Source organism: Anneissia japonica, unplaced genomic scaffold, assembly GCF_011630105.1.
Source record: "Anneissia japonica isolate Jap-2015-1 unplaced genomic scaffold, ASM1163010v1 scaffold287984_len174378_cov152, whole genome shotgun sequence".
Classification (NCBI taxonomy): domain Eukaryota; kingdom Metazoa; phylum Echinodermata; class Crinoidea; order Comatulida; family Comatulidae; genus Anneissia; species Anneissia japonica.
This window is the reverse complement of record NW_022749600.1, coordinates 5746-26472: the sequence shown is the minus strand read 5'-3', so window position 1 is coordinate 26472 and position 20727 is coordinate 5746. Positions and strand designations below refer to the sequence as shown.

General features: G+C 33.5%; 1 protein-coding gene across 1 annotated transcript in view; it reads right to left on the bottom strand.

The window, feature by feature from the left end:
* Window positions 1–15424, bottom strand: part of LOC117121119 (low-density lipoprotein receptor-related protein 6-like) — a 33072-nt gene extending 17648 nt beyond the window's left edge. Inside the window, exons 1-7 of the mRNA XM_033266220.1 lie at window positions 15266–15424; window positions 15036–15149; window positions 14457–14735; window positions 13322–13472; window positions 9739–9873; window positions 9067–9184; window positions 8433–8586 (exon numbers count right to left, since the gene is read on the bottom strand). Coding sequence (XP_033122111.1) covers window positions 8433–8586; window positions 9067–9184; window positions 9739–9873; window positions 13322–13472; window positions 14457–14735; window positions 15036–15149; window positions 15266–15398 — 1084 coding nt within the window. The 5' untranslated portion in view covers window positions 15399–15424. The remainder of the gene's footprint in view (window positions 1–8432; window positions 8587–9066; window positions 9185–9738; window positions 9874–13321; window positions 13473–14456; window positions 14736–15035; window positions 15150–15265) is intronic.
* Window positions 15425–20727: the final 5303 nt, after the last annotated feature.

Sequence of the window (20727 nt, the reverse complement as noted above, 5' to 3'; positions counted from 1 at the left end):
AATACGTCCAGTCCATCTGAAACTTTGCCATAGCGAATGCATAACGTATACACAGCATTTGCCTAACTAATGAGTAACGAATGGCCAGCGAACATTCAGCGTATACCGACCTACATCAACGTTCACAAGGCGTCCATAAAAGATAAAAGCTTAATTTTGAAAGGACATGTATAAAAATATGAAAGAATAATTTTTTTCCAAAAACCCTTGTACAAAACGTAAACTAAAAGAAAATGTAACTCATCTCCAATTGCCTTATAAGAAAATACTTTACATAATCGAACTCAATCGTTCTTTTTTACTTTAATGTCATAAGCTCCTAAACGAAATTTTGTAAAAGGTCTTTACAATATGAGTATTATTTTATAAACTTTGAAAAATCTGGATAGTCATTAATGAATTTCTGTTGTTTTATGTTACATAAACCTTTTTTGAAATTTTGAATAATATGAATTATTTAGTTGCAACTAAACATGATTAAACAACAAATAAATAACGGCCCTGAGTGTTGGGAGTTATTTATTTATTTTTTTGTGACAAATTCTGGATTTCAAGAGGGTCATGTATATCTTGCTGCAAAACACACTGGAAGTTCATTATGACCATCTACAGTCACATCTTTGTCAATTCTAACCAAAGCAAGGTTAATCCATCGTCTTAGTAGGAGGACAAGTCTTTTTCATGCAATAATCGAGCATTCGATGTTGGTCTTAATATACCATTATGCGAACCTTCTAAATCTAGGATAGTTCGGTAAAATCTAATGAATTATTGATAATCATCCTGATAGAACATATTTTCCGCATGAGCTATTTGCAAGTCTGTACCAACCTCATTTGGTCGCGAAGGACCTGAGCTCGATTTGGTACACACGACGCACCTTTCACCTTTTACGGCCCTGGGATTCAGGCTTTGTATTGGCCATGTATTTGAACCAATAAAAGAATAAAACAAGTGATTGATAGTAGATTCTGGAGTTTAATTTACATTTACTGTCAGCCTGAAAATACACAATATTGTTTTAGTTGTTCAATTGAAATGCGCTATTTTCAAGTCTGCGTCAGGCTGAGTGATCAGTTGCTCCATTTCGCGATTTAACTGTTGTGTGGGCCCTCTTATGCTTCTTCCATTCTAGTACAGACTACCTGCAGTGGCGTAACTAGGTTGTGAGGGGCCCTGGCTCAAGGGTACAGTCGGGACCCTTCGCGCATGCAAATTTACTATGTCAACTAAAATGTGCACCACAGATGTATTGCTTTTGGAGCAAGGCTCCTTCCGATTTCTATAATGTTTTTCTGGATTATTAGATTTTTAATTTTTAGATGGTCTGAGAGAGCATCTTTGAAGAGCCGCCTATTGGTTGGACTGACCATCATAATTAAGCATTTCTACTTCTCAAGACCAAAAGAAAACGCACATTTGCTATATTTATTGAATTGATGTTTTTTTATTAGAATAATCAATGAATAATGTCAACAATTATTTTACATATTGGTTGTATTTACTTAAGCTAAATAAAATTAAATGGATCATACCTCATTTCATAAAGTATGTATGACTGATTAAGTTAAACGCTTAGCCGACAAACATCTTAAAATAATCTTTCACTTATAAACAAATGCAAGAGTAAAATTTGAAAATCCAAACGTTTGTAGGATGAAAAGAAAAAATTCAAACAATATCCATCCAAATCCTGATTGTAAATATGTTAGCGACTATTTAATATATAGGAACAGACATTTCAAACACAATTAAAAAAGACAACAGACACAATGGAAAACCCAAAATTGTATTTACACACTAAATTTTACGACACTTGTAACTGGCAATATTGAAAAAAAAATGGAATGCTTATTTAAAAATTGTAACATTGATGTTCATAGTTTCGATACTAGGCTATAAACTTCACTTGCATCATGCTATATCGCGATATCTCTATGTTCCATTATAACTAAATTATGAATGAATGGTATGGTTCTAAACAATTGGAAAGTCTCAATGACTAACCCCATATACAAAGGTAAAGCTCTAACAACTACAATCTCAGTGGTATGCCACATAGCAAAATTGTTGAAAAGGAAGTCCAAGATCAAATAATTACATATCTCAACGAAAATGACCTTATATTAGCACAATCAAACCTTTTTTAGGAAACACATGAGAAAAATATATTGTCAAAAGACTGCAAAAACGGTCAGCAAGAATTATATAAACACCATTTTCATTACAAAAACTGTTGTGGCAAAAACATAATTTGGTAGATACAAGCCATGTTCTCATGATCACTCCTATCCGATGCAAGATAATGAGAAATCCAGTCAAGGTCGCATCAAATTTTATCGTATGTCTATCTGAGAGTTTTAGCGGATAGTTATAGCGATTATACACCAATATAAAAAAGTTGAAGATGATGTTTTAATAAAACGAAGACGACAAACCAGAAATTACATTAGGCTAGGCCTGCTTTGAATTGGGCATCTTCACTTGGTAGAGCATTCCGAAAAGCGAACAGTTTTTTTTTCTCAAATACCCTAAGCCTACCTATTTTAATAGGTAAAACATTTAGGAGCATTTATAACCCGAGCCTTTAAATGTATTATGCGAGTACGAACGTTTTGTTCGTTGTTCTTCCAATTGGTTCTTCTTGCTAGAATGTGTGAATTGCAGTGGCTAAAGATAAGGCTAATGTATTAGCTGTAATTTCAAAATCATGTACGTATGCAGTATCTCACCGGCGTTCACCCCCATATCATTCGACACAGAGAACGCGGTATTTTGCGGATTTCCCACAAAAAAGACATAAAAATGTTTACAACTAACGGTAATAATATAAATTTGTCCTGTAATTATTTAGATTACTTTTGACAATTATGAAGTTAAAAACAACTCAAAAAGGTAATCTAAAAGATGCTTTGGTTGATATGAACCAACTAGGCCTAGTAGAATTGCCTCGAAAACGAGACTGTGATCAAGCTACAGTTGTTATTGCAATCAACATGTGGCAAGTCAATTAACAGAAAGTCCTGTCGGATGAGAGCCTTGCAAATCCGGTCATTTTCGGTGTTAGTTTGCGGGTTGAAGCGCTCGTTTTCTATCAGGTGATCCCGTTCATACGGTCGGTGTCAGCCTGATAACAAGCGCTTGTTCGAACTACGATATCACCGGTGTAACTTACACCGTCGGAACAAGGCTACATTCATGTTTATGCACAGATGCTATATGACATTCCCCACCCCTAGACTTGCCACAAGTCTCTATATTATTATTTCGTAGTATTTTAGCACATTTCGGAAAGCGTCACCAGCGTCAGTTTATGTCGAGAAACATTTTGATGCGAATTAGAAACCCCATAAACCTAATCCCAAAAAAAAAAAAAGTATTATGGAACGCCATGCAAATAAGTAATATGGAACGCCATTGGTGCCAAATCGATTTATTCTTAAGCATTATTCACTAATTAAGACAAAGTTTAGGGGCTGGAACCCAGTCTAGCCCCACCCCTTTTCGTTGATATAACGAAATTGAAGTGATTTTTGACCGAAAAGGATATTCCAAACTCAAACTCTTTGAGCTGCACTAATTGTAGTGCCATCTCTCTTTCACTGTGATTTCCATCTAGTGTTCGAGTAACAATTTTTACAACAGACATTGGGCGTAGCCGTGTATAAACGACTATTTTTAACAATTTTAAATTATTAATGTGCAGTATTACATAAAGATAAATACTATCAATCCAGATTTTTATTTTTAGCTAATAGTGTTCACTGGGTCTACGGTTTATAATCCTTATCTTGGAAGACTTGCTCCACCCTATAGCATAGGAGCATGCATTTGAATCGATGCAAAATTGAAGCGGGTGATTGCTTTGATACATTGAAGTGATAGGCACACATTTGCAGTCAGCCCGCAAATACAATACTAAATAGGCCGGGGTTTAAAAACAGAAAAGCTAAAATTTGTCAACTAGCGGATGATACTTCTCTGTTTTTAAAAAAACAATGATAGTATTGTTGAAGCAATTGAGATAATTGAAAATTCTCAAATGTTAGTGGAATAAAATTGAATAAAGAAAAAAATAATGGAATATGGATAGAACCATTGAAAGATTCGTGTCCTGAACAAGCGCACAATCTTAAATGGAAGAATGTTCTAAAAATATTAGATGTATATTTAGGACATGACACAAAGTTATGTTACCACATGAATTGGACAGAAAAAAATAAATATATTAAAAACCTTGCTCAATAGATGGAAAAAGAGAAATATCACTTTATTAGGCAAAATAATCATTGTAAAATCATTAGGTCTAAGTAATTTGGTATATAATGCAAGTGTGATAGATGTTCCAGAAAAAGTTTTTAAAATCAATAACGGAATCGTGTTTAAATTCATTTGGAATAACTCCACAGAAAAGGTTAAACGTAAAACGTTAATTGGAAATATAAATGATGGTGGGTTGAATGCACCTGATTTCTACACTCAATGTCTTGCACTCAAATTTCAATGGATAAAAAGGTTGTTATGTGGCGAAGATGGGTTATGGAAAGATATTCCAAAATATTATATGCAGAAATTTGCACCCCTTAAAGTCCTTATACATATTAGTTGTCTGCAAATAAATGATAATATACATTTAAAAAATACTCCAAAATTTTATGTTGATGTGCTTAAATCAATTGTACTAGAAAATAAAACCAAAATTCACAACCTGGAAATTTAGATGTTAATGAAATAAATAAACAACTGCTATGGGAAATGATGTCATTAGATTTAAGAACAAACCTTTGTTTTTTAGTGAGTGGATTAATTCCAATATAATTTGTGTGGGTGATATATGTGAAGGTAATAGATTAAAATCACCAACTATGTTAAAAGCAGCTCTTATAAATCAAAGAAACTGGATTATACAGGTAAAACAGGTTTTACATGCAATACCAAGACCATGGATAAAGCAAATATATTAGTAAGATAAACAAGAAGCCTTCAATTATAAATGAAAACAATGAGTTGTTAAAGGTTAATTCAAAAACATATTATACTAAACAAATACAACAAATATTTGTGAACCAACTTCCCAGAAGCATGGAGGAAAGAAAATTAAAAACTAATTGTCTTTCCTCCATGCCAGAAGCAATGGGAGAATATCTTTCAAGGTAAACATTTTGACTGGGATTTAATATGGAGTAATAAGGCCTTCAGAATAAAAGAAACAAGACTAGCAGAGATTAATTTTAAGTTATTACATAGAATCTTACCAAATAATAAGAGGTTGGTTGTATGGAACATAAAACAAGACCCTAATTGCTATTTATATAAAAAAGAGGAAAATGAAAAGAATATGTTTTATGAGTGTCAAAGACTTAAAGGTTATTGGGATTGTGTAGTTAACATAATTAACAAACTAGAAAAACAGCATGTAAAAAATGCTTTCGTATATTGATATTTTATTTGTAGTTAAGAATGTAAAAAGCAATAAATTAATTACATTAGGTTGTTATGTAATTTACAAATCATGGTTAAAAGCAGAAGGAAAAATAAAAAATGATAATTTAAACAGGATGTTTATTGCGGAGCTAAATTTAAGGTGCAAACTATAGTCTAAATTAAAGAAAATGTAATGATGTGAATTGAAAAAAAAAAAACTACATAAAATTGTTAGATGACAGTAAATTATTTGTACAAAATTAAGATGGAAATGAAAAGGTGTAGAACTGAGATTAATTTATTATGTAATTGATATTTAAGCAAATTTTATGATTTATTTTACACACTAAAAAGCAGAAAAATGTTAAATAAAACAGGATGTTCGTTGTTGAACTAAAATTAAGGTCTAATCTAAAGGAAATGTAATGATGAGAATTGGGGAAAACAAAGAAAAAACTAAAAAGTGTTAAATGAAAATACATTATTTGTAAAAAATAAGATGAAAATGAAAATATGTAGGAAAACAAGATTAATTTATTATGTTCTTATATTGATTTTATGTACATTTTTATGGGGCAATAATGAGAATAAAGGTGGCTTTGCCAGAAAGAGAAAACAAAAATACTAAATAGGCCTATTTTTCAATTAAATTTACATCAAAATTACAATGTAAGCTAAGAAACCTCGCTCGATGCTGTGAAACTAGGACTTAATAAATTATGCCCATACAGTAGGCGTTTATAGGAGCTGGGGAGGTAATAATTTTCCCGTCTAGTAAATTACGACCCGGTGTGATACCTTCCCCCTCCACCCCCCAGAAGTATAGAAACAAAACGATATATATATCTGAACGGAATGTATAACATTAGGTCTACAAACGTGTGTTTGAAACTAAAATAGAACCTCGATTTTACGTACGGTACGGGACCACAGGGCGTATGTAAATCGGGGGATTCGTAAAATTGAGGTTGGGTTAAATGTGTGGTGACGTTTGACCTAATACGTACATAACCCTGAATAAACGTACGTTATAAACGAATGATGTAGGCTAGACCTACAACTGTACTGTAGGTTTGGGCCTACAAATAAAACCATGTGTTTAGTGTTTTCATTTATCACTGGACAATGTCATAATAAATTGTTCAAATGAAATCATATGTCTAGTGTATTAGTTCAATATTTTATATCTGTTATTTATATACAGAACATGAAAATATCGTAAGATTACCTATACGACGAAAGTTTAACTTCGGAATTGCCCTTCATGGGTGTTAAACAACAAATCTATGATGGTGTCTAAACCCATGTGCACTGCACGAAACCAGACGAAAACAAAAACACATGTGCAATGCACTTGGCGAGCCAACCAATTAGCGTTCGTGTACGAAATTATACCTACCAAGCTTAGTAAACTTCGTATAGGAAATTCGATTAAACAAGTTTTGCACACGAAGCTAAGGAGAAAAGAAATTATTTTGAGTACCGTTGCTAGTTGTTCATCTTGCGCAGTTCACATGGTGGTTTTAGATACAACAGCCCAGTATTAGACTCAATCATTGTTGCTGTTTAATGCATATACTTTGTATATGGTTTGTTTATTTTTATAGCATTGAAATAATAAGCAGACAGAAACTAACAATCTCATTTTACTTATGGTGGCACTAAAAAGGGCCGTTTGTTTTAAATATTTTCGGGGTTTTTGATGACGTCATCGTCAATACAAGGCCGAGGGTTCGTATTATCGTTTTACCTAGCTCTTTGTGGTGGAGTATTGTAATTGGTCTCTCGATTGTAAACCATTTGAACATTTTGAACTTTTTATAGCATTCACATTGGAACATCCTGCAGCTTGTGTATCATTTACATCAGATATGTATTACTCACAACTATTTCGTTCTAACTCTGTGGACATTTTTGGAACTAGAGAAGAGGGTGCAGGGTTAACCGTGTCTAATCATATAATTTCTTCCTTTTTATTCTTGTCTTTCTCTTTTCTTTCAATTTTCTTTTTCTTTTCTTTTCCCCTTCTTTCTCTTTCCCTCCCTCTCGCTCTCTCTTTTTTCCTCTTCTTACTCAGCCCGGTACAGTCCGTCAGTGCGGTGGAGGCAGTCTTCCCCCTGCTCCCCCCGCCTGTTACGCCACTGCTTTCCCCTTACTCCCCCACCCCCACGCCCTGATTTATACGCTGGTGCCGCCACTGTATAAAACAAAATAAACACGTTGCATAAAATAAATAAATCACCTTGTTTATGTTTTTGCTTTAGAAACATGAACATAAAACAAACTGGATGTTAATGTTATCCATTATTTTGTTTTTTCGTGAAACTTTAAATAATTTATCCCACTTCCTGCTGTAAAGTGCACAGAGGTATTGTACATTATGCGCTATATAAATTGACAATTATTATTATGAAGAATGAAGGCTCTAATCCTGCGTATAGTAATTGCGTTTAAAGTATTCATCAAACACCATTGTGCTCACTGGACCCTTTGTTGAATGCCCATCGCATTTTGACTATAATATATAAACTAAAAGAACCACACTGGGGCGGATGCAGGATTTGACGGTAGGGGTGCATAAGAGTCCACACCACCTCGGCCCCAAGATGGTTGGGGTGAGTTGCGAACAATTTGAGAATATATATATCAGGATAAAATAATGCTAAATATTGTTGCTAACAATGTTCGTTGTGGTGAAGAAAGACAAACATGTGTCAGAGTGGCACCAGGATTTGCCAAACAGGGTCCGATGTCCCCGACGGAGAGGGTGATGCCTTCGATGGGAGTGTAAATAGGCTTGGGTCGGCGGCGCTATAATATTATTAAGGGGTTTCAAAGGATTATTTAATGGATTTTAGAGTCTAGTACTGTGAATACTTTTATTTTTGCCTTTTAATTTCTAGTATGATTAAATAAGATACTGCATATTTTTTTTTCTCTCGAACGAATTGTGTTGTGTGAATCTCTTTGAATTGTATACTTTTTATGTGATACAAATACCAACATACGTGTAGCTATAGGTTGAGCTGATTTATCAATGGTTTCAATGGCATAGACTGCAGTATTCACATTTATACGACCTTCATGACTACCAGAGACCTTGTGTATTGCTTCAATAAATCCCGACTGTCGCTCGTACGATCCAGCTAATATAATGAAATCCTAGAAAGAGGCATGTGCAAACAATACTTATTATTATCATTATCATTATTTTTTATCGCCGTCTACATCAACGTTTTCATTATCAATACCGCCACTGTCTTCATTATTATCATCGTTGTCATCATCACCATCATCATCGTCATCTTCATGATGATCATTGTTATCCCAGTATATCGTCATAAAGAATGTGCAAAAGAATTAACCTATCAAGCATCATAATCATCATCATTATTCTCATTTTCATTATTATTATCATTATTATCATTACTACTACTATTATAAGGATTATATTGTTTTATTATTATCATTATAATTACATAAAATGTACATATCGCATTTGTAATGATGCCAAAATATGATGACAGAAGTAAATATATGGAATACGTGTTTGAACCTGTACACTCTGTCGCTTTCCTAAGTTGAAAATAGCAAAAAGAAAGAATAAAAATTATAATAATCAACAAAGTCTCAATCATTTACCTGATAAAGAGTGATGTCTTTAGCAGGACTGATACTTGAGCCAATAACGTCAACATTTTCGATACCATCATAGTCAATAGTATATATAAGTGTACTATCTTCACCAACAATATAAATCCTTTATGAAAAAAAGCAAAGGAAAGCGTACGCTACGTTTTTCACTTAACTTACTTATTTTAAATTTACATCATTAAAAATACATTATTTTCTCATACAAAAAAAAAAAAAAATCTAAGAATTGAAATGTTTCAAATGTAGGCAGTTTTAAAAGGTATTAGCAATAGGAACCAGGGAATATGGGAATTTTTACTCCTCTGATACTATGGTTCTGTAACTGTTGATAGTCGGTGGCTGAGCGAATTGCCATTAAAAACGATCCTCTGCATCCTCGCACTGCGTACCCCATTAAATCGTGTCGGCCTCTCCTCTAAAACCTTTGGTGTAGAGTATGTGCCGGGCTTAGAGTGAACACGAGTGAGATTTGTGCAACTGACATCCTTATGCGAGAAGACTTGATACTAACAATCGAGCTGTGGTTCGAACCAGCGCTGATTTTATGATTGTAATCATAATGCCTTTTGATCCAAGTGAAGTATTACAAGATATTATTGTGTAATTATCATAAAATTTAATGTATTTTATATTTTGAATTGTAATAATACACAGTACTACCTTCTTTGGGCGTGATCAAGAGTGATCCCTGATGGATTCAGCAGATTTGTGTTTATAAGATCTTTTCGATTTGTATAACCCAGATTGCAGCTCACGAGTTTTGTCGGTGATGTCTTCTCAGTCCAAAATATCAATCTAATCAATAGCGTTTTATGAAAAATATACATTATTATAGTGTTGATTCTTTAAAAAAAAAAAACAAATATAAAGTAACTAATAGTGTAGGCATACAAAATCATTATTAAAACTTCAAGAGTCGTTGATACTTATAAAGTTCCATTTAAGTAGATTCAGTCAAATACTAAAATAAAATAGCGTATATACTCTATCTAAAATACAGCAGTGCAATACATAAAATAATGTATTACTATGCGCCTAAATTATAATTATTATTGACACAAACCGGCAAAATAAACGATCCTATTATTATTCGCAACAAATGAGAGTGATTGATGAGCACTAGTGAAAATAAGTGGTTTTTTTTTTTTAAGTACCAGAAGATGTTGTAGAGGCCGGAAGTTTGAGTGTTGGTTTTAACGATGAAGTGCATAATAAAATTAGCTAAGAGGTGGTTGGGCCGTAGTTTTGACTAAAGACAGGCTCATGTCGACACGGAACTGAACTCAACTCAACTCGTCGACATGAACGCTTCGCGCAACTAACAGGAACTGAACGGAACTGACAGTCGTGCATATTTGTCGACATGTGTCAAGTTGAGTTGAGTTGAGTTTAGTTCCTTTCAGTTGCCCATGTTTGACTTTTTGCGGAATTGAAAGGAACTGAAAACAGCGCGACAAAATGCTGATTCGGAACTCAAAGGAAACTGAAAACGTTAATCCTGATATTAATCGTAATCAAAATGCATTAACTAAAAAAATAATTTATTACAATGTTTTGTTAATGTTAGATGGCTTATTCTGTTAAAAAAAATATAGGCCTATAAGTATTTAGTCTAAAGAAATACGTTCGTATTTAATACCATGGTATTACAATAAAAATAATAAAAGAAAACAGAGATACATTTTTTTGTAATAATACACCTACCTATCAAAGTTGTCAGACTTACAATAATATGGACAGTTCACACTCTAAATTTTGTCCACTACTTATCGTTAGTATAATTGTTAAGTGGGCAGAAAAAATAAATTGGACATTTGATATAATCAAATCCTGTTTAACATATTTACATGTCCTAGTACAAACATTACAGACATTTTGCAGTTGATGGGATTTTTTTTAAACCAATAGTTCCTTTCAGTTGCCGGTGGACATGAGTCAAGTTCCTTTCCGTTCATTTCCTTTCAGTTGCTCAAAGTCGACATGAGTTTAGTTCCGTTCAGTTGCGTTCAGCTCCTTTCAGTTGCGCAGAGCGCTCAAGTCGACTAGTTGAGTTCCTTTCAGTTTCGTGTCGACCTGAGCCCGCCTTAACGTTATACGATTTACGATTGATGGTAGAGATTTTTTTACATTTACGTTTTCATAATATATTCATGATACATCTTACACACTAAAATCAATACAAGCACATAAGGCGTCAACTTCATACTTCAATAGTAAACAATCTAAAAACAACAGTCCAGTAATCACAAATAAAATTATTAAGAGTACAGTAAAGCTGAAATACTTTTGAAAATAGTTAAAAAGTATTCTGGAATAATTACACCTTTGATACTTCTGAGCTAAAAGTGTCTTTTACAATTTTCTGGCCATACCTTGTTCTGTACCATCTATTTTGGCCTAAGAAACAAATTATCCTGAACAGTTTTTAACAACTATTAAGCAGAATGTCAGGATCAATTAACACTTACACCTATAGTCAATTCACTCAACACTGAGACGCTAGAATTAAATGCATGCAGACCATCATTTAAATATCGCAACAATAATTTAATATGAATTAATAAATGACGCCCTTTAGAATGACATTCATATGACTAATCCTCCAATAATATATAATTATGAACTGACATTCATTCCTGGTTACTGTATATCATATCATAACCAATAACTTAATATGAATTAACGAATGACAACCTTTAGAATGTTAAATTCATATAGCTAGTCCTCCAATAATACATAGTTATGAACTAACATTCATTCTTGTTTAGTGTATGATATTATAACCAATAATCTAATAATTTAACGAATGACAACCTTTAGAATGTTCAATTCATTTAACTAGTCCTCGAATAATACATAGTTATGAACTAACATTCATTCTTGTTTAGTGTATGATATCATAGCCAATAATTTAATAGTTTAACCAAACCAAAGTTAAGTGCTAGTTAAACACGAAAACAAATAGGCCTACTTAATTAACTAACGTCATGATATATCCTACATCAAAGTTATGATATCCATTTGCAGCAATTAATTCATATCAAACAAATTGTCATATCCGGCTAACACTCGTCATACTGGATACAAATGCGACCCATGACATTTATGTTCATACATACATTCTATTGAGTATTTAGTAACATTCACACCATTGGTTCCAAAAACAACACATCTATTCTTGCTTATAGCCCAGACTTGAAATACTGCCCGCTCTCTTCAACGGTAAACGGTGGACTATTGATATAAATTAATAATAAACATAAATTAATACTGATAACAATAATCACAAAAATCACACCGTCATCGCATTCCCATAACACTTCGACCATAGCAAGTTTACGCAAAACCAACATCAATACACATACTATGGTATAAACACGATGCAATAATCTTCACATAAATGCTGTAGTCAATCAACTTACATATAATGGTAATTGTTGTATTAACTACAAAATTTATATTATTGTTTCGCCATGATACGCTATATCCATACGGTAGCCAACACCTTATTATTTCAATACATTTCCATAAGCATAGTCAAAACTTCGAAAATAAATTCCAAAATTAAAACAATAAAAAGAAACTTACTTGAATTCTCTATTCAACAAAAATGTGACTTAGGAAATGGTGTTGTAGTCACTGTGGTGCACATCCCATAAACGTCGTGTTGTGTCCGACCGTGTATAGTACTTCGAGTCCACCGAAACCATGAGTTGTGTCCGACCGTAAAACTATATGCACTTCGAGACCACCAGAGCACTAACGATTACACCACACGTACGTCCACCCGACGCGACGACCAAATCCTAAGTGACTTACGATTTGCGTTCAATAGAACTCCACACATTTTAACATACTCATGTGTTCTATTGACCTACGTACTGAACAACACGTCCAGGACAACATATGCAAATTAAACAATTATTGTTTGCACTAACTTTTATCAACTTTTAATTTATCAAGAATCTCAATCCACCGTGACGCAGAATTTAATGTTAAAATTCAAAATAAGAGTTTATTCATTCTTAGGAAAAAATATATCTTTAATTATAAAATCGTTGAAACAAAAATTATTACATCATGACGAAAATAAGAAATATAATTATAATAACGTTATAATGAGTAAGATTAGGCCTTGATAAACAAAATGGATCATTTACATACAGTAACACAAATATACAGTATTGTCAATAAAGAAGCCTAAAATTCGAGAAAGGTTGGTTATGCTAAATAATAAAATTACCTTGCATTTGGGTCTACTGCTATAGCCCTTGGCCTAATGACGTTAAAAAACCGTGTTGATTGAGCTATTCCGTCATAGGATGAAACCATTAGAAGATTTTTTAGATAATCAACCCAGTAAACGTTAAGCGAAATCCAGTCAACAGCCATACCTATTGTGTAAACAATGTTTAAACTTGATTGTAATCACACCTTAACACTGCGTATACATTTAGATATATAATAAAATATAAACTATAGTGTATTGGGTTTTAGGATATCGAAGGCTCTCGCGATAACTTATAGTTTCCCTTATTCCTTTTTTCAGTGTAATTTATCTGTTCTCTGCTTTTTTCTCTCCCTTTTTGGCGATGAAACTAATGAACTTTTGGAGGCGTATATGGTAGTTGCTATTGTTACACCAGTCATAAACAAATTCTGATAGATGTGATTACAATAACATCTAATTAGGTTTAGAAGAATGGTGCAAACAATAGCAACTGTCTACTATTATTGTCTTATATTTTATGTGATGAGATTGTATCAATTGATCAGCTTTGGGTCGATGGACCACCCTCACAAAATACTGTTGAAATAAATAAATAAATGAATCAATGAAAATATTTTCTTCTGTTTTGTGCTAGGCATATGGTCATCGCAGTTAATTGTTATACTTTCCTTGCACTGATTTAGCCTATGTGTGTCAGAAGTAAAGCATGAATATTAATATCCGCAAAAATTGAGGTTGTGTGAAAATCTTTATCGTTATATATTATATTATCATAATATAGGACGTGATTTGAGCCAACACTTGTGTAGAGAACGCAAGGCGGTCACGGAAGTGTGAATTTGTTTAATTATGTTTGTGTATTACGATCAAAGCTCACTAATTTTCAATAAAATGTAATAAATATTGATGTACCAAGCCGGAAGTTTGCCAACGATGAATTCAATAATAATTGAGGTTGTTGTCACTGATTCAAATCCGTAGGTACTTGCTATATCCTGCTATAATTCCAAGTTGTTAAGTATCAACTATTAATGAAAACGTATAAGCACTTTTTGACCAAAATATGAAGAAATATTTTCTTTTTCACTTTTTACATTTTCCCTTTGTATACTTTAATGTTAATATGATAATAAACACAATGTTTTACCATCAACCCGACCGCCAGTGTAAGTGTGAATTATTTTCAAATCTGCGCCTCCTTTCATTCTTACAACATTTATTGATTTTGTTGTATCTTCCGCGAAAAACAACAAATTACTGTATATGTCAACTGTCACAGCTGTAATTATTGTTTTAGTTCTACGAAGGAAGAGATTAATATATTGTTGATTATCATCCAAAGAGCTATGAATTAAAGTCGGGTAAAACATTGAAATGGTGTCCGTGCTACCTATTATGCAGCGCGGTGGGTACCAGATTGTTGAATCTGAAAAGAAATAATAAAATACGCTAGTTAAAAAGGCACATTTTCATAAACCAAAAGCAAAGTAGCCGTCCTAAACATATGAGTGGTAAAATAAGGACCAGTTCTTAATTCTTATAGTTTTTGAAAATATTAAAGAACAATAAAATTTATCTTTAATTTGAAAAGTTTAATTTTAATTAATGACATCAGGTTCACCAAATGTTTACCGTCGGTACAAAAGAGGTGCGAGTTTTGTAACTATTTTCAAAATATCTTCGGACTATAGATGTTTTCAATAATAAATAAGTAAGATACACAAACCAATACTGCATGTTCCATTTGGTAATAAAACATAGTTATCTTTACAGATACATTCGTGTTTTCCGTTGTTGGCTGATACACAAAGGTGGCTACATGTATGTAAATCACACGGTACTGGAAGAGAACAGACATATGTTGAATGCTATTAAATACTATTACAGTATAACAATTGCTTATTCAATGGAGGAATTAGTTCCTCCATGCTTATTCTAAGACGAACAATTACTTACACTTTTTTGGCTTTGGTTGGATGTTGGGACCGTTGACGTTTACATCTAAAAGATGAATTTCGCTACTAAAGATATATTGGAACACTACTCTACTAGGATTAGACTTGTTGTAGTAACGAATAATATGTTTCATCGTAGGGTTAACAACACTCACAAATATGTTATCCTATGGAGAGATAATATATGTTACTAAAACGAGATAGTAGACAATTTTCTAATTGCTATTATTATCTGACGATGACTACTTTGAAGCATAGGTTTAAAAAAAAATTGTCAGTGTTAAAATTCAAGCGTACATAATACTGTGTCATATACATGGATAGGATATATTTCTATTATCACCAACATGTACGGTATATTATAATGCAATATATCGTAAACGTTTTGCTGTAATACAATAATAGTACTTTTCATTTAAGGACGTGTAGACCTATAACATATTTTGTTCCATCTGATCAATATACTAATTCATTCTTTTTTATACAACATAATTGTACACAAAAAAGTAAACATATATTGTAGGAAAATTATTGGGATTCAAACAAGGCAGGAAATTAATTCTTTAATGCGCTTTAGAACAACAATTAACAGAAAAAGCAGCATTTAAATGGTAGTAGAAGGGACATTATTCTAAATATTTACAGTTGTTCTATAAATGGTCAACTGTGGTATTCCATACCGTATTGCATGGCTGCATATCAGAGGGCTGTATTTCATTATACTTGTAAGATTTTTATTTGAGATGACTGAAGTTGTGCACTGACTGAATTTCTTGGCCACCATCCATAAGCACCTGTGGCAGGGCAAACGTGTATCCAGTAATTTAGCTTGTGAGATGACCGTGACCCCTTGGAGATTCTGCATAATCATTTTGTTGTGTCACTTGTTTTCGTATTTTTTGTTCTGTTTATTTCTTTGTGCTTTTACTTTACGATGTGAAGCGCACAGAAAAAATTGTTCTTGCATTATAGAACAGATAGTATGCAACACAATACATAATTTCTTCAATGTTATGTTGTTATTGTTAATATTTATTGAATCAACTATCGGAAACTAGGGGAAAATATTTACATATCTAAGGGTGTATTATTATTATTATTATTATTAGAGTAGCAGGAGTATCCTATGTAAAATAAACATTTTCTTATTTTATAAAAAAAAAATGATATCTATGGCCAGATTACAAAGGTCAGAAATCAAAACAAACATTTTCGTAATTTCATATACAATATTTTCATTTAATGTAAATAGATACATATTCTGGTATTTCAGAGACAATAATCAAGTCTCTTAGTTTGGGAAGATGTAGAGAATTCAAGGTGTCTAAAGTCAAAGGTCAAAAATATCAATTTTGTTTACTAAAACACATTTACAGAAACCTGTACGGTATGTTCTGATATAGAAATACACAAAAATTCTTTATTTTGTCAAAAACAAATTCAGATACATAAAGTAAACAGACAAGAACTAAAACTGACAAAGAAGGAACCCTAAAAAAATAGAGCCAAAGTTAAGCCTGTTACCTAAGCTTCAAGGTCGGAAATGTCATTTTCAATCACCTTTAGACAATTTGTTGCATTAGAATAAATAGATACACGTATCATGTTCCAAGCAATTTGGGACCAAACGTAGGTCTCTCTGACCAACGGTTATTGAGATATGGATATGTTACAGGGCCCTTAGTGACAAAGGTCAGAAATGACATTTCCTGCCACTTGTAGTCAATGCATTAAATCAGTGCCAATAGAGTACCACAGTCGTGTCGTCACGACGTCAGGTGGCGCTCTTTGTTGTCAACAGACGTTGGTTAATGTTCATCACGCCTGAATGTCTTCATTGGATTTCTGGAATAGGCATTTTAAAATCTAATATTTTACCATCAAAATGTACTAAAACACAAAAGCTCGCATTATATTATTATCGAACACACATTTAATCATCAATTAAAATTTACAAAGAAAAAGTAAGATATAACACCTTAATAATTACGTAAGAATTTGGGATCAATGGTTTGTCAGTGAAAAAATGGCGTCCGGTTGAACCCTTTTAGCAACGATAGCAACGGAGTAGCATGACATGGTATCGTGACGAACACTGCAGCACTCTATAGAAACATGCATGTTCTGAAAAAATTGGGACCAAACTTACGTCTCTATGACCAACGGTTTTGACATAGGAAAGTTGTAATGGCTTTACGAAAAGTGATCAACCGGACGAATACACTCGGACTTTCCTATTATTTACATAAACAACGGCCCTGCAATCACGATGGCACAGTCTACGCTGCAGTAAGTACAATCTTTTATCCATATTTCTGACACCGTTTGTCATCATGTCAACAGCTAATATTCCTTACTATCAGATCGTCGAGCCTGTTTATAAACGATGATGAGATTAAAAAAAAGACGAAGACTACCTAAATGAAGAAGTTATCTACTTCGCCCCTAAGGAGGTCATAAATTGTGGTTATCTAAAAGGCCTTCAGAAAGTTAAAAAAAATTGGTGTGTATCACGTGAATATTGATCAAAGAAAAATGTCACAGAGCAAACAATTTTTAACTATTAGTGTATGTTTTTCTATAGGCCCAAAAGTATGAATGTTGTTGAATTAAACGCACGATATCCAGCTAACAATAAAACGTTATTCTTAGCATATATTTTGCAACAAGAAAACATGACAATTTTAAAATTGTATTTACTCACAACGCATTAGTTATCTCACACACTTGTAAGCACTCATGCGCTTTTTTCTGAACATTCACTCAAATAGATATACTGTATCCATATGTAAACATCAGGGTCCATCGCTCGGGATTCTATTTTACAATAGACAGAGTAAAAGATCGGAAAATAAAGTATTAGAAATATAAATTTATCCAACCAGCCGACCATTAGATTGGGCTTGGCCCATACGATTTTCGATCTCTGGAATAGCTATCGCTTCGCAAGTATAAAATGCAGTACAGGTACTCGCGGAATTCCTGGATGACCTTATTTATGAGAAATGTTTGCATATAACCTCAATTAAATTAATGTATGTGTTTATAAAACAAGCCGACGGTGAATAGGTTTATATTGTTTATAACATCAAACAAAATGATTCTATGACAATACAGTATTATGGAATCTTGATAAGGTCAAAAATCCAAACAAGCATATTTTATTGACAACATTTTCACTTAAGGCAAATAAATGCATATTCTTGCAACTAGGACGACAATCAAATCACTACAACCAGCAATGTTAGAGACTTATATACCATTTAATCATTTGTCTGAATATACACATACATTTCATGAATTTAAAAAGTGCATTTTGGAAATCCAATTTGGTTTACTTGCAACTCTTCTATTGGCTATCCCTCGAAGTCGATGTTGATTGTCTATGTTCCGGTAGTTGGTTGGTGAACTCTTAGGTGACTTATCCCGGCCTTAGAAGTTCTTTGGCATTAAGGGCTGGTAGTTCCTGCAGGCAGAACGATATTTGGTCGCAGCTGCCTCTATTTTCCATTCCTTCTCTTCTCATTCAGCTCTGCACATCTGTTGATTTCAAAGGATGGTGTTCCTTCTCGAGTAATGGTTCGCCAAAAGATTCTCTCTGTGGCATTGATCTCAATTTTTTTTTTCAAATTTGCATTTAAGGTGTATTTAGTTATTTTCTTTTGTCCGCCTAACTTACACTTGCCTTCCTTAAGTTGGGAATAGAAGATTCCATCATCCAACTCCATATTAGTTAGGATTTTTTTTTTAATTGATGCTCGTTTTTACTTCATTCAGGACACTGTCATTGGTTTTTCTGTCCTCCCAGCTGATTTTTAGGATGCTAAAATTGAATGCTAACACGACTGAATTCCACATTATCTTATCCAATTTTCCTGTCCCTAAACTGGAATTGAAAATTGGTTCTACAATAAATAAGTCTTTGTCAACTGTTAACAATTTTGGTGTTGTTTTTGATGAGCACTGAACTTTCAGCGAGCATATTGGCTCTGTGTGAAAGACTGCCAATTTTCACATCCGTAACAAATGCAGAATTCGTAAATACCTTAATCCAAATTGTTCCGAGATAAAAATTGAATTGATCGATAAAAAAACTTCCAGCTAGACTATTGCAATTCTCTTTTGTTTAATCTTCCTAAATTCTTCTATAAAACGCCATTAAATGATTCAAAATCACACTGCCCATATACACTTTAACTCCAAAATGTTTCTACAATACCTCTGTACTTAAATATCTTCAATGGCTGCCCTTTAAACAGCACATTATCTTTAAAATACTTCTAATACTAACGTTGAAAGCACTTATTCTGAGTGTACCACTTACTCGCTACTTGCCTACTCGCGGCACCGCATTTAACCTTTTCGTAAGCCTGCCGTGGCAAGTCTGAACCGCTGTGCCCAAAATTATGTAGTTTCTACGCATGTGCTAGAATTTTGCGTCTTCATAAATAGGATAGAATTTGTGAAAAAGGAACGTAATCGTCCGAGCGAGGAGTTTTAGATTTTTACAAACTTTTAGAACGTTGTATAAACTATGCGAAAACCGATATTGTCGTGATATTTTACAACAGGAAATATAAAGTTTAAAAGAAATAATTAAAAACTTCAGAAGCAGTGGCGTATTAACGCCTATGCGCTCTTATGTGGCGGTCCGCAGGGCCCGAATTCTTGGGGACCCAAAGGAGCCGTACCCATAGGTTCCTTGATCTAGTACCTTGGCCAAAAAGGACTTTGTTGATAAAAATCACCATAATGTGTCTCTAAAATCGACTGTAGGGCATATATCATATTATAACGATTAAAGATATGGACCCTTTGGACCGACGGGGCCCCCTCTTGGCCAAGGACCCCACCCAATTCGTCAAAAAAAAAAATAAATAAATAAAAACGCAGATAAAAAGAAAATTATATTCACAATTTAAAGTTTGTGAATGCCATTTCCGGCCATCTAGACGTGCCATAATAATACATTTTCTTATCTCAGCCCCACAAGGGCAACAGCATAATGTGTGTCTGAAATCGACTGTAGAAGTCATATCATATTATATCCAATGGCGGAATAAATAGTTGGTGGGGGTGGGGGACGTGCTGCCGGCCTGGAGCTGCCGGCCCGAGGCCCCACTAAATTTATCAACTTATTTTTTAACTGAAGATAAAATGAAATTCATATTCACAATTTTATGTCTGTGAAGTGCCATTTCCGACCATCTAAAGGTGCCATATTCTTAAATTTGCTTACCTCAGCCCAACCATGGTGGGTCTGAGGTAGTATAGACTCTCCAAATGTGAAAGTCCCTCCCTGGCCTTAAATTTCTAGATCCATAATATTTCATTTATTCGTTGTTAAAAACATTTAGAATAACAATGCTCATTTAAAATACCACGATGGAATTGGTAAGGGGACCAAAAAGGGCCCCCCAGTTTCAGAAATACACAGGCCCTCGGCCCCATCGTTACGCCACT